General features: G+C 44.1%; 5 protein-coding genes across 9 annotated transcripts; 2 read left to right on the top strand and 3 right to left on the bottom strand.

Annotated features, from left to right (window-relative positions):
* Positions 1-353: 353 nt before the first annotated feature.
* Positions 354-1,195, top strand: LOC6604870 (serine protease 1). Its single transcript, XM_002029679.2, has one exon. It carries the CDS (start codon positions 373-375, stop codon positions 1,153-1,155), a length of 783 nt encoding a protein of 260 aa, XP_002029715.1. The 5' UTR covers positions 354-372; the 3' UTR covers positions 1,156-1,195.
* A 438-nt stretch (positions 1,196-1,633) lies between these two features.
* LOC6604871 (serine protease 1) lies at positions 1,634-2,477 on the bottom strand. The gene has a single exon (XM_002029680.2). The coding sequence runs from the start codon at positions 2,459-2,461 to the stop codon at positions 1,673-1,675; it is 789 nt and encodes a 262-aa protein (XP_002029716.1). The 5' UTR covers positions 2,462-2,477; the 3' UTR covers positions 1,634-1,672.
* A 911-nt stretch (positions 2,478-3,388) lies between these two features.
* On the bottom strand, positions 3,389-4,275 carry LOC116801157. Its single transcript, XM_032719094.1, has 2 exons — positions 3,741-4,275; positions 3,389-3,683 (listed from the first exon to the last, which is right to left on the bottom strand). The coding sequence occupies exons 1-2, from the start codon at positions 4,203-4,205 to the stop codon at positions 3,612-3,614; spliced, it is 537 nt and encodes a 178-aa protein (XP_032574985.1). The 5' UTR covers positions 4,206-4,275; the 3' UTR covers positions 3,389-3,611.
* Positions 4,276-5,402: 1,127 nt separating this feature from the next.
* On the top strand, positions 5,403-11,336 carry LOC6604872. Of its 4 annotated transcripts, none has more exons than XM_032717491.1 (5): positions 5,403-5,570; positions 7,726-7,901; positions 8,602-8,886; positions 9,025-9,632; positions 9,692-11,336. In XM_032717491.1, exons 3-5 carry the CDS (start codon positions 8,619-8,621, stop codon positions 10,919-10,921), a joined length of 2,106 nt encoding a protein of 701 aa, XP_032573382.1. In that variant the 5' UTR covers positions 5,403-5,570; positions 7,726-7,901; positions 8,602-8,618; the 3' UTR covers positions 10,922-11,336. The 4 variants fall into 4 exon arrangements, with proteins under 4 accessions (XP_032573382.1, XP_032573385.1, XP_032573384.1 ...); XM_032717494.1 differs by having other exon boundaries at positions 9,070-9,632; XM_032717493.1 differs by having other exon boundaries at positions 7,784-7,901.
* On the bottom strand, positions 11,320-14,246 carry LOC6604873. 2 transcript variants are annotated; one of them, XM_032717490.1, is made up of 3 exons: positions 13,857-14,215; positions 13,040-13,447; positions 11,320-12,987 (listed from the first exon to the last, which is right to left on the bottom strand). In XM_032717490.1, the coding sequence occupies exons 1-3, from the start codon at positions 14,131-14,133 to the stop codon at positions 11,414-11,416; spliced, it is 2,259 nt and encodes a 752-aa protein (XP_032573381.1). In that variant the 5' UTR covers positions 14,134-14,215; the 3' UTR covers positions 11,320-11,413. The 2 variants fall into 2 exon arrangements, with proteins under 2 accessions (XP_032573381.1, XP_002029718.1); XM_002029682.2 differs by having other exon boundaries at positions 11,414-12,987; positions 14,150-14,246.
* Between the last annotated feature and the right edge of the window lie 145 nt (positions 14,247-14,391).

Here is a 14,391-nt window from a genome sequence, read left to right on the forward strand (position 1 = left end):
TTCATTTGGAGCTTGTTTTTGGGATGATCGATGTGTTAAAATGGCAACGAAATCAAATTAATTTGTTTTCGCATTAAAAGTTAATAACTTTAAGTAACTCTTAAACATAAAATAACCCATTTAAAACTAAAGAAGCCTATTTCTAGGCTACACTTATAATGATTATTCCCTAATCAATTGACATATATTTATGACGATGACTTTAGTAAATCCAAACGTCGATCACAAGTAAATGGCAAACAGGAACCGCGATAATTGAGCATTGATTTAGGACAGCTCTCAATTGAGAATATTATCAGTTGCAAATTTTCGCAATGGCTGCAGCTATAAAAGCCGCGACGAAACTCCAGCATACCAAGTTGTTTCTGCAACATGAAGGTGTTCCTAACTATTCTGGCTTTGGCCGTGGCCTCCGCCTCGGCGTACGAGAGCGTCGTGCACCCCAAGGATCTGCCCAAGGTGGCCAAGATCGAGGGTCGCATTACCAACGGCTACCCGGCGGAGGAGGGCAAGGCTCCCTACACCGTCGGTCTGGGTTTCAGCGGCGGCTGGTGGTGCGGTGGCTCCATCATCTCCAACGAGTGGGTCCTCACCGCCGAGCACTGCATCGGAGGTGATGCCGTGACTGTCTACTTCGGAGCCACCTGGCGCACCAACGCCCAGTTCACCCACTGGGTTGGAAGCGGCAACTTCATCACCCACGGATCCGCTGACATCGCCCTCATCCGCATCCCCCACGTGGACTTCTGGCACATGGTGAACAAGGTGGAGCTGCCCAGCTACAACGATCGCTACAACGACTACAACGAATGGTGGGCTGTTGCCTGCGGCTGGGGTGGCACCTACGACGGCAGCCCCCTGCCCGACTACATGCAGTGCGCCGATCTCCAGATCATCCACAACTCCGAGTGCGCCAGCTACTACGGAACCGGCACCGTCGGCGACAACATCATCTGCGTGCGCGTGGTCGATGGCAAGGGCACCTGCGGAGGCGACTCCGGCGGTCCTCTGGTCACCCATGACGGCGGCAAGCTTGTGGGAGTCACCAACTGGGTGTCGGGAGCCGGTTGCCAGGCTGGCCACCCCGCTGGCTTCCAGCGTGTGACCTACCACTTGGACTGGATCCGTGACCACACCGGCATTGCTTACTACTAAGCAACGATTTTCGATTGAATAAAAATATTTGAAGTGCAAATTTGAATTGTTTTATAACTATGGGTTGAATTTGGTCATTAATATCATTGTCTTACTATTTAATAATCTTAAATATCTCAGCTAGTTGTAATCCAAAAAATCGCAACTAAGATTTCAGATCAATTATATATAATTTAGAATAAATATAAGATCTTTCTCTTCCTTCAAAAAACTCATCTATTTAATTTAAATGACACAACAACACAACCGCAAGAATACATATATATAATATATAATATGTTTAAAAACTCTATAGAATAACTTTATAGTCCATGATGAAATATAAACCGATCTAAACTAGAAGAACTTTAATATTCAAATGAAAGTCTATAATCCTTAAATATTATTCTTAAATTTAATATTGAATATTGACTAAACATAAAAGCCGTCATGTCCACAGTAATAGTAAGTAACCCAAAGTGAAGTAGAAAAATTTAAATTTACGCTTCAAGAAGTTTTTTTAATTAGATTTAGTCGTTTAGTAGTAAGCAATGCCGGTATGGTCGCGAATCCAGTCCAGGTGGTAGGTGACCCGCTGGAAGCCAGCGGGAGCACCCGACTGGCAGCCGGCGACGGAACCAAAGTTAGTGACTCCCACAAGCTTGGTACCGTCATGGGTGACCAGGGGGCCGCCGGAGTCACCATCGCAGGTGGACTTGCCGTCGGGAGTCCTGACGCAGAGGATGTTATCTCCCACGCTTCCATAGTATCCGGAGCACTCGGAGTTGTGGATAATCTGGAGATCGACGCACTGCATGTAGTCGGGCAGGGGGCTGCCGTCGTAGGTGCCACCCCAGCCGCAGGCAACAGCCCACCACTCGTTGTAGTCGTTGTAGCGATCGTTGTAGCTGGGCAGCTCCACCTTGTTCACCATGTGCCAGAAGTCCACGTGGGGGATACGGATGAGGGCAATGTCTGCGGATGTGTGCTTGATGAAGTTGCCGTTGCCAACCCAGTGGGTGAACTGGGCGTTGGTGCGCCAGGTGGCTCCGAAGTAGACAGTCACGGAGTCAGCATCTCCGATGCAGTGCTCGGCGGTGAGCACCCAATCGTGGGCGATGATCGAACCACCGCACCACCAGCCGCCGCTGAAGCCCAGACCCACGGTGTAGGGAGCCTTGCCCTCCTCCGCTGGATAGCCGTTGGTGATGCGACCCTGCATGTCCTTGGTGTGGACTGGAGTCAGTTTCTCGGTGGCCGAACGGGGCATGGTGGCGCCAGAGGCCGAGGCCACAGCCAAAGCCAGGATAGCTATGAATGCTTTCATGTTGCTGGAAAAGCTTGGAAACTTGCGAATGGCCACGGAGTATTTATACCTGAATCGTATCTTGCTATGTTGGTGGTGGGTCATATAAAATGTCCGTTCCGACAATCAGCCGATAATGTATAATGGTAATATATTACCTTGGCTAAAAGTGCTCATGAATGGAGCCGTGTGGGGTGTTAAAGAGATAACAAATCCGTTAGGCTAAAATTCATATTAAACTTTAATTACAGCAAAACGATAGTCAATATGGAATCGTTATCTATAACTTTTAATTATGACTTACGGTTGTTATCACTAGACCTTTTATTTACTTTATTTAACAATAAATGGATTGAAAAGTGGTATGATAGGTACAAACTGCTGTTCTCAGAATTCACTTTATTCATAATAGTTTTTATAGAAAAACCAAGTACAGAGTGGCACAAATAATTACTTTTCTTAATCATGTTTAATATCAATTTAATGTACCAAAACTGATTTGTTTTAATTTACGATTCCCTGGCCATCTTATCTAAACATTCAAAAACAGGCAACATTTGATTAGATTTAAATATTTACAATGTCTTTCGGATGTGAATATAGTATCAAAACAAGTTCAAAGTGTTTTTCCCATTCAGAAGTTCATAGATTATTCATTAGCTATATACGACAATTGTAAATATTCGCGACACTTTCAGTAGCTTAAGTGATTGCAATTAGAAAAGATTATAAATTGGTATTTGTATTTTGTTTTATTTATATAGATTATATGAGTCATACGGATTCAAGTTTAAGTGCTTTAAATATAGCATTAGGAAACGGAATTAGTTAATTTGTAGTGCTGTGCACCGCGATTATTCTATTCATATATTTTATATTATATAAAATTTATATTTATATTTTATTTATCATTTTATTGTATTTATTAAATAAATTAAAGTGTAGGCATGGCCTATAACGCACTTACTATTTCATTTCACCACATCGTATTATTAGACATACACATTTTGGCACGTTGAATTGGCGTTGGTGTATTGATATGCATTGTTTTTCGAACCATTATCGATGCACCATCGATATCGATATCGATATCGGAAAATACCCGCGAAGAAGTAGTAAACAAACTTTCGATTTTGTTTTTGTCATGTGTGATTTAGATTTATTGTTATTATTAATGTTTTAATTGTTCAATAAACTTATTCGGCAACTTGTTTTCGGATTTGCTGGAATGCCCAAGTGGAATCTGTATAAATTTAAATGTAAGTGTAAATGGAAAGTTTGCTGGGATAATTGGCCTTACTATCACGCCGCACTTGCTGCACTGACGTCTGCTCCTCCCAAACATATTATGGTTGTTCTCAGATATAACGGTTGCACCGTTCTCATCGTGGGTCCGGAGTCTAAATCCGAGGAGTCCTTCCTCGTCGTTGTCCGGTGGCGGGTGTTCGGTCTGGCGGGGACTGGCGGTACGCAACAAAATGTTGGACGTTACCAGTGCACGAGGACCAGGGTACGGCGGCGGAGGCCGCAGTGGCAGTGGAGCTCCAATTAGCGACGGGTTGGTGTAAGTGGCGCTGTTGATCGGAGTCGTCGGTGTCGGTGTTGTGGCCACGGATTTCAAAACGCAGTCCGCCAACTCTTTGATCATCAGACCAATATATTTGCGCGACTTACGGTCTGACTCGTCAAATTGGCCGGCCTCTATAAACTTGGTCAAGAGGTGTAATTTATTTACAATTGAAATTGAATTATCCATTGAACTCATGGTTTTAAAATCCACGTGTTCGAAAGAGCAACAAAAAGTGCTCCGTTTTGTTCTCCTTTTTGCGAAATAAGTAATAAAGGGAAAAAAAGAGCTTTTCCCTTTTTCTGCTTTGTTTCGTGGAATACGAAGCATGTGCAACTTTCCACGAAGCAAAAAGCTCACGCATTCCGCTCGTCAGCGGCTCTCAAACTGCGCAAACTCAGTGAGTGTCAAACTGTGCATCGGGCATTTCGCCAATAAACATTGCATACCTTCAGGCAGCACTCGCGAATGTGCAACGCATGGCGTTTAACAATTGCAAATGCACTTGAAAAAACAAAATATACCGGGAATTCGTATCTCCTAGCTCTTCTAACTCTACGAGTAACGGGTATAATTAAATATTTTAATTTTAAGTGTGTAGTTCGTACAGGAAGGTTTTTTTTTTAACGAAATTATTTTATTTAATGGACTAGCGTACTATTATCCTTCTTGGACAAATTAATCTAATCGGTATAATTTTAACTATTCTTATTATCTAAGTTGTTATTTACAAAGATCACACGATTAAGAGTATTAAAGAAATGGAATGCTTAGAATTCGTATCGCCTAGCTCTTCGAACTCTACGAGTAACGGGTATAATTTTATGTTTTAATTTTAAAGGTGCACGATAAAGGCGTCCAATAGCAAACATTAAAAGAGCATTATCTACCTATCAATGTTTGATTCCATTTCTGAAGAACTCAACGATTCGTAGAACAAAGGAGGACTAATTCTACAGATTAAAACTCTTATCTAAAGGGCGCGTTTTCAAACATTGCTCCACTGCCAAGAAAGCCACTTGTCACCAGAGTAATTAAATAAATGTGGTAAAAGGTTTGCTAAATTCTGTAAAAAGCTATGCATGCCAAAAAATGTTGAAGTTTCTTCCACATTAGCTCAATACTGGGTATCTGATAGTTCAGTAATTGGACTACTGCTATTATTCAAGTTCCTTTCATTACTCTGCTCTATTTTCGAAAGGTATACGATTTTATTAATGCTCAAAAAACCAGCTTATTGATTTTGTTCAGTGTATGGCCTGCTGGTGCTGCTGTTGCGCGTTGTTGTAGTTGCCAGTGGCGGCTGCCTCATGTTGTTCTTGCTGCTGCCACCCAGGGAGGGTGTAAAAAATCTCACGTCGGCAACGGTTCGTCATTCGTCGTGGGTCTCCGCTCGCTGGCAGTCGCACATCCGCTCAGTTGTATCGCGTTATCCGTTCCGCCAGCAAGGACCTCAGTCGCAATCGCGCACAGTGCCAAGTTCGTTCGTTTGCAATCAGACTGCAAATATTTGTATATTTGCTGCAATCAATGGGGATGTACATATGGCGGCGACTGATAAATGTGAGTGTGTGAACATGAGAGTGGCCCAAATCTGGGATGAATCCTTGCCCAGGCTATTAGGAAAAGTTCGCCATTTGCGCGCGAGTGTGTGTATCCGTGTGCGTCCCTTTTTTGTATCTGTGTATCTGTAAGCTTTGTATCCGTATCTGTAGGCGGTGTGCTCGACGAAAAACGATTGCAATTTTACGCTGACGCTGCAGCAGAAGCAGTTCGCTTCAATGGAACTTGACATAGTATGCCACCCAGTCCACGCCCACTTCCATAACCCTTTTTGGGTTGTATATGCACATGTGCGTTGTATTGCATTGCATGTGTTATTTTTACCACCGCAAAGTGTCCTCGACACACTAACACATTCGCCTCGTGTCCTGCAGCGTATCCGGATCCCACAGCACCCCGTTCGCCCATGCAGCCATAGTTTCATTATTATTATTTCTATGTAGTATTGCCCCTTTGAATGGCTGCCCCAAGTGCATTTTCCATTAAAATGCAATGCATTATCTAGATGCATGGCTCCCCGTGAAAAGCCACGCCAAACTAATGTCGTTTTTAAATGCCAGACTTGTCGCTGCCTCGCTGATTTTTAAAAATGATTGTTCAAGCCGAACTTTCGATTCAATTAGATGAAATCCGCTAAATACAGCAAACGCCCCAGTCGAAGAAGTTGTAAAATGGGGCATAATCGACTTTTGATAGCTGGCAAAATACAAACAAAATGCAGTCCAAATATAATAATATGAATAGTTTTTGAACCGACTTTTTATCGCCCGTCCTGTCATTCAAGAAAATTCCCTAAGCACTTATCATGGTTTGAAATAGGGGCAAAACTGGCTTTATTTAACACAGAACCCATATCTGCAAACCCACACTATTTGGAACTTGCTACATATGCGTAGTGCCCTTATCTCAGAACTCGGAATTCTAACATTCAAAAATTATATTATTTTATAATTATAGCTTGAAAAGTGTGTAGCAGGAAGGAAAAAGTATATTTCTTCTTGATTAGGATCCATCTGTTAAGTTATTAAATCGAAAATAAAGAGTTTCCAAGATAAAAAAAAGAGAGAAAAATTATAAGAAATAACATTGTAAAATTTCCTTTAGCTGCAATCATTTGCTTAGTACCGAACAACACCTGGTCTTCCAGTGCTGGGCATGAATATCGCATAATTATATTTAGACAGCTATGAAAACGTGTCATGGATTAACACAACAAAATATCTGATCAATGTGTTTGCCACATGAGAAACTGCAAAAAAGTGAAAACTAGTGATCGTAGTCGTTCCGAGTCGTGATCGATGAAATAATCGCGGCACTGGCGAAGGCGAATCACAGATCCATCATGTGGCATCATCAGCTCTACTTCCCCATTTCGGGCTCCCAGACCCCGCAAAGATTCCCCGAGACCACCCCCTACCAGATACCCATTAACCCACCACCATACCCAAACCTATTTCTGTGCTTGGGCAACAGTCGCATTCGCGATTCCGTCGTCATAGTGCTCGGACCGCTGGCGAAAGATTAGCAGATTGGCAGAACGATGTACTTGGCGCTTAGCAGACGTTGCATTTCCATTAATTGAATTCGCAGGCCGCCACCCCTTTTCGCACCCCCCAAAATGCGCCCATCCAAGGTTGGCAAACAACATGTTATTTATATGCTTGTTGGCTGGCAAAAAAGAACAAAACAAACAAACATTTAAGAAGGACAGAGTGGTTTAAATATTTTGAATGCGAAAGTGTATTCAAGTGCGATACTCGTATTCAAACGTTTATTGAACCGGAAATCTGCACGTGTATTATAAACAATAAACAAAAATGTAAACTAGTGCAAATCGGTGAAAAACAAACAATGTGTGAATACAGATCTATAATCCCTTAATACAAACACAAGTACCTAATATCTATAAATAAATGCAACTAAATCCCTAATGAACTCAAACTATATATATATTATACAACTAAAAGCTATTGAAAACGAAAAATCACAAGATTATTTACTCTGGAGAGTGACTACAAAATAATAAATTTATAATTCAACTTCAAAATGCAACGTTCCGGAATTCGCCAATTATAAACTCATCAGCAGTATAATATTCTTTTTTTTGCAAGCTTTGCAAAAAGAAATATACACATAATTTATTCATTGTTTACAGGGAAAATGTATGCGACACTGAAAACTGAAATATAATAAGTGAAAAATGCGTTTTCCAGCTAAGGAAAAAATTTGCATCCGTCAGCTACTTACATATGCATTGTACTTCAATTTCAATTGCGAAAACGACAATAATACGCCAATGAATCTAAAATCACTGCAATAATCATTAAAAAGGTATGTCAATCAAAATTTATTAATTAGTTGTCGCGAATTCTTAACTTATGTAAATAAGCCTTTCTTACTTAGCTTACAAAATACAAGTTCATTTGTTGTTTTACTAGTAGAGCAAAGGGTATGATAGACTTGTTGAAAAGAATGTAACAGGAAACGCAACTGCTACTCACACACACATTTGAATATTGTTTTGTATGATAGACTTGTTGAAAAGAATGTAACAGGAAACGCAACTGCTACTCACACACACATTTGAATATTGTTTTGATTTTGTATACCCTAGAAGGGGGTATTCCGATTTCATTCAGCACTCCCTTTGCTACTTGCATATGCATCTAATCTCTCTACCGCTTCACCATCTGCGTAATGGGTATCTTATAGGCGCAACACTCGACTTTAGCGTTATCTATTGCTCACTTTGCTTTCAACATGTGTATTTGTAATTATAATTAGCGTGACTTTCTGCAAATGCAGCGAACGTTTTTACGATCAGCTGTTTTCTTTAATAATTTTAAACCCAAATAATAACATTTCTTTAGAATAAAAATTTGCATAAAATAAATTTGAGCAGCAGTCTTTTCAACAAAAGTAATTTAGGTAATTTACGTTCACTTAAATTTAGCTAGAATTAAATTTTAAGTTTGCCATTAGTCAATCGGATTGATTTGAACTAAGTGATTTGATTTATGATTATGAATAGACGAGAGCCTAAATGACATGGCAGAGAAGCGCCTATTGCTGGATCCATCCAACTCAGAGTCGGAGGAGCCGGAAGTACACATGACCCGACGGGCAGGAGGAGTGCTCCATGCCATCCAGCACCGCCCACTTCCGGTGAGCAGGAAATCGGTGCTCGGACTGCTGGTCTCCTTCACGTTCTGCTACTTTCTGATCGGCAGGACCGGTTGGGTGAATGTCCTCGATCTCGACGTCCTGCACTCGGATAACTACGTCGCGGTGCAGCATCAATCGACGGTGATGGATGGTGAGTTCACCGATGGAATGACCACATAGTTATTTTATTCTTTTTGCATTGGTTTCTATATTTTGCATGCCAGTAATTATGATTTGGGTATTCCCTTTTTGTTTTTCCCACCTTATGTTTGTGTTTGCACCCGTCCAGTTGAACGTGAGCCCATTACTGAGACCATTCCATCTGTACCGAAAGGCTTCCTTGTGTACAGCAACTCCTGCCGCATCATGGAGGTGGATCCCTACAAGAACGAGGTGATGCGGCACTTCAAGCGCATGAAATACAAGTCCTGCCAGAAGTTGCCGCCCCTGACGCAGGTGAAATTCGAGGCAAAGTCCCAAAAGTACCTGCTCAGCATCGATGCAGCTGCCTTCGGTCGCTACGCGGTGGGCAAGCAGCTCCACTGCTGCTACATGGCGGTGCAGCGGGTGGACGAGATGAAGGTCAAGTACACCAAGTGTCAAACCTTCAAGGGGAGCATCCTGCTGCCCGATTCCGCCGAGAGCATCATCGTTAAGTGCGATTCAGGTGGCCGTCAGATCTATATCAATGGCCATGCGATGGTTCCCGTCAAGGAAGTAGTGCAGCAACGATTGCGAATGGCGTCCGAGGCCGACGCCAAGGGCTATCAGAGACCTCCAAGCGTCTTGATGCTCGGCATCGATAGCATCTCCCGTGTTAATCTTATCAGAGCCATGCCCAAAACGGCTCAGTATCTCTACGACAATGGATGGTTCGAACTGGCGGGCTATAATAAGGTGAGACTGGTACATGATATGGAAAGACTTGTGATTTCTTATCCACATCCCGTCCCCAGGTGGACGACAATACATTTCCAAATATCATGGCTGTGGTCACCGGCTACAATCTGCCCAATGCCATGCACGCGTGCTCGCCATTCGTGGTTGGTGGCCTGGACAAGTGCGACTACATCTGGAAGCAGTACCAGCAGAGGGGCTACGTGACCGCCTACGCGGAGGATGCCGTCAAGATCAACACTTTCAATTACCTGAAGAAGGGCTTCAAGAATCCGCCGGCGGACTACTACTTGAGGCCATATCTCTCCGCCGCCGAATCGCAGCTGGATCACACGACGGTCAATGGTCTGGTGCACTGCCTTGGCTATCTGACGGCGGCGGAGCATGTGTACGACTATGGGCTGGAGTTCACCAGGAGGTTCCTTAACGAGACGTACTTCGGGTTTTTCTGGACCAACACGCACAGCCACAGTGACATTTCGCAGACCAGCAGCATGGACAGCTATATGGAGGATTATCTGCGGAAGCTGGTGCGCCAGGGCACCATGGAGAACACGGTGGTAGTGTTCTTCAGCGATCATGGCATGCGGTTCGGACCGACGAGGGCCACCTGGTCGGGTCACTTGGAGGAACGTCTGCCGGCCATCTTTATTTGGTTACCCCAACACCTGCGTCGCTCACATCCAGAATTTTTGCGTAGCCTCCAGCTGAACAGGAATCGCCTGACCACGCCCTACGACCTCCACCTGACCATGAAGCACATACTGGCCATATCCGGGCGCGCTGAAATGGAGTCGTTGGGTCCGGCACCCGATTGCCCGCAATGCCAGAGTTTACTGACCCCCGTTTCGCCGCTAAGAAGTTGCTCCGACGTGGGCATCGCGGATCACTGGTGCACCTGCTGGGAATACGACACCATCTCGAGCACCTCGAAGGAGTCGCGGATGCTCGGCAAGCGTGTGGTCAGCTATCTCAACAACTATGTGACCGAGTTCCGAAACGGCACCTTCGCCAAGCTGTGTGCCCCTCTCTCCCTGCACAGTATCAAATCCGCGTTCCGGGCGCATCACAACGCCCTCGATCCGGACGAGGTGCACACCTATCGACTGATCTTCGTCACGTCGCCCAATAAGGGCCAGTACGAAGCCACGGTGCGACACAATCACACGGATGGCTCCGTAAAGGTGACCGGATCGGTGAGCCGATTGAATGTCTATAGCGGAGAGGCGGATTGCATGAATGATTTTGCTGCCAAAAAATATTGTTATTGCCGAAAGAAGAAGGGATAGATATAGCAGGATTATAACTAAGGCTAGTGCCCAAGTGCCGTTACTCAGATTACGATCTAAAAGTACAATTAACTTAATACTATACAATAGAAATTCTTCCTCTCTCTATGCCCAAAAGTATCTGGATTAGCCCAGTAAAAAGTATACTCAAAATTGAACTCCCTACGCTTCAAAGACTTTTGTGAATACTTTACACAATTATAACTTCTTTATTATTCAGACATACCCTTGTAAATGATTTAGATAAACTTTGTTTGTTGCCCTTGTAAATAATTTCTCCCTGCTCCAAGACTTTTGCCAAGAAATAGTTTAGTCAACTTTACATATGATTAGTCGTTTCACTTATAATTTAAGGTATTAGTTTAGTCTATAGTGATATTGTAAATTCAAATAAATTAATGTATGTAAAGTGTAAGTCATTAAGGTGTGTTTTCAATTTGGCATTGAATTCTAAAAGTATGTAAATAAACCATATTAGACATGGTGATATTGTCAGATTTGGTCAGACGTCGCGCAAAACTTCCAGGTGCTGGCCTTCTCTTTGAAACTATAGTTGCCCAGGAGATTCTTAAACGCTTTAAAAAGCCTTGTCAGCGGACTATTGCGCTGCAGTCCGAGATCATCTCCTTGAAGAGGCTGCACATCCAGGCGCAACTCCTTGTAATCCTCGCTGGCCTGCAGCGAGAAATAGCCGCGCAAATTGACTGCGTACTGCGGATTTCCCATTCTCGTCTTCGTAAACTCAATCGTCTGCTGCAACTGGTGGGCGAAGAAAGATTGACCGGCGCCACGCTGGAAAGTGCGTCCTGTCCAAGTGTCGTAAGAAATGCTGATTAGCCACTTGTAGTGTTTCAGCTCCTCCGATTCCTTAAGTTCAACTTTCAAAGCATACAGTTGGGTTAGCACATCCTTAATGGTGTCCACATAGCAGACCAACCAGTAGTAGTATATGCCCTGACCATTCTCTGTTTTGTTGGCCAGCACAACGGAGCGCAGGCATTTGAGATCGTTTGTGGTGGGCGTGATGACGTGTGATCGCTCTAAGGGCGGTGCTCTATACACTCCGACTTCGCCGACTTTTGTTTCTTGTGTCTCATCGACGACTGGCGGTTGCCCATCGACGTTTTCCATTTTTTGTTGCTTTCGCGGAATAGCCTTCTCTGATCTTTTGTCTGCCACTATTTTGTCGGCTACTAACTTATCCGCCAGGCCAAATAATAAGTAGTCGTATAGCTTCTCTGTTTGCGAAGTTAGTTCCTGATCGCTGCATGCTTGAGCAGCCAGGACAAGGCATTGTCTGAAGTAAAATAAATTTGAAATGGACACTGATTTGGCCACGTTGCGGTTCAGCTCGAAGGGATCCTGCACGCACATGGCTCTATCCAGCTGGAAAGCGTCTGGCGGCGTACCTGTTGCATCCTGCACGAGCTTCTGTTGCTCATCGTACTCGGGAAATCCTCCCGGTATGCCCAGTGTTGTCTCCTTGTCCACACAGCCGCCCAGAAAGGGACTCAATAAAATTTTGTCAAAGTTGACAGTGCTGTAGTATATGAAGAAGTTTTTAAGTAAATCCAGCGTGGTGAGCCGTTCTGTAATCGGCGGCGTTAGGTCCAGGTTGTAGGCAAAGTTAACGCCCGACAAAATAACCGGTGGACAAAGTGACTGGAGCTGTTTGACGGATGGAACTATTCGATTCACTTGCAAGTTTACGATGATCATGGATATTAAGCAGTAGCTTGTCATGCCGCCATGGCTAATCAATTTTAACTTCTTGGCCCAGATTTTCAAAAACAGGCTGAGCTCGCGTATCCGCTCATTGCGAAGCATCAGTTCGCCCACAAATCGGGAGTTATATGTGCCATTCGGCTTTGACATATTGATGTCTATGTTGAGTCCGGTAAGCTGATGCTTACATCGAATGATCGGCACGCTGGCATGACGAATGGTGAAGACATCTGCAAAGCATTTGGATCTTCGTAAAAAGTGTGAGGTCTTGTTGTATAGCTGCTTATGGAACAATGGTGGCTGGTTGCCGTTGGGCTCCAGAAACAAATCGATGTCGCTCTCTGCGGAAAAGGATTCGGATTATGTGCTTTTCTTGTACTGATGATCACTTACCCTTCAATGCTAAACCAGTAACCAGTGAACCAAAGGGGAACACCCTAACCTTGCCCTTCATCTCCTTCTCTATGCAGTTGCGGACGTGCCCGAAGCAGGTTTTCATCTTTTCGAGATCAATAGCAAAGAAATTCAATACGGTGCGCAAGTGCCCGCCGGATTTGGACTTTTCGAGAGCCTCCCGCAGCTCATGGCGTTCGGATTGGCTTTGTGCGCTGTTAAATATCTTGGTTATGGCGTTCAATCGCTGTCGCAGTTGCTTCTGGGGCTTGCTGGCATGCTTGAGCAGCTCGTGGGCAAGGCAATCCTGCATACTCTGGAAGGGGGCAGCGCATACCATGCAAAGCACAAGATTACCGTCACCATCCCCAGGCGGAGAAGTTGATTCCGAGGCAGAGGCCGGCATTTCTGCAAAAATCCGTTTTAATTACTGCTTACGACTAGGTTTATTCTATTCAATAACAATGTTCAATATGTAAGGGTTGCCCCGTTCTCCTGTCCACTACACGCTGGAAGTAGGAACTATGTATGAAGCCTTCGATTCCCGGACAGAGCAGTACATTATTGCTGGATCGATAGATGGGTATGCCGTCCGCCAGCACCTTTTCCACTTTTAGATATATCAAAATCTGGCAATCGCTGCGGAATCCACTCAGAGTGGAATTGGTCTCATCGCTGCATGCAAAGTGCACATGGTTGCGGTTCATCCTACTTAGCCCTTGGCTCCTAATTGCCTCCCAATGTCTATAATAGGTGCCATGAACTGCCAGAGGTACCTGGCTCACATGGGTAATACTTTCGAGACCGCCAGCTTCACCTTCCACCACCGCCAATGAGTGTCCCTGATTGGCGCGAATCTCGTGGACTCCGAGTTCTGGATTCCAGCAAAGAGTATATCGTTGCTTGGCATCCGTGGCGGCAATCTCCTTCAATTTGTCCAAGGTAAAACACATGTAGCGTGGGTGCTTCTGCAAATCGGGGACGCTAACGAATCCATCCGCACGGATGGTGATTCCCTCCGTTTTCGCACCGTGCCGCAACAGCCAGGATAACTTTTTGCTCAGCTGTGTATCGATTTGCTTCTTCGAGGCCATTGCTTGCGAAACTTACTTTTATTTACGCAAAACTATACAATATGTTTAATTGCGTTTCTATTAGAGGTGGCGATGCATCAACATTTAAGACTATCGATGTTTTTAGGTTCATCACTATTCGAAGAACAAGAAGAAGAGCTACAACAACGCTACTAGAATTTGTTCAATTTCAATTATTTCGGTATTTTGACACCCGTAGTTTCTATAACATTACACAAGTGCGACATCTGGCGGCATAGCTTGGTAGGGCTAACAGCG

This window comes from Drosophila sechellia, chromosome 3L (assembly GCF_004382195.2).
Source record: "Drosophila sechellia strain sech25 chromosome 3L, ASM438219v1, whole genome shotgun sequence".
Lineage (NCBI taxonomy): Eukaryota > Metazoa > Arthropoda > Insecta > Diptera > Drosophilidae > Drosophila > Drosophila sechellia.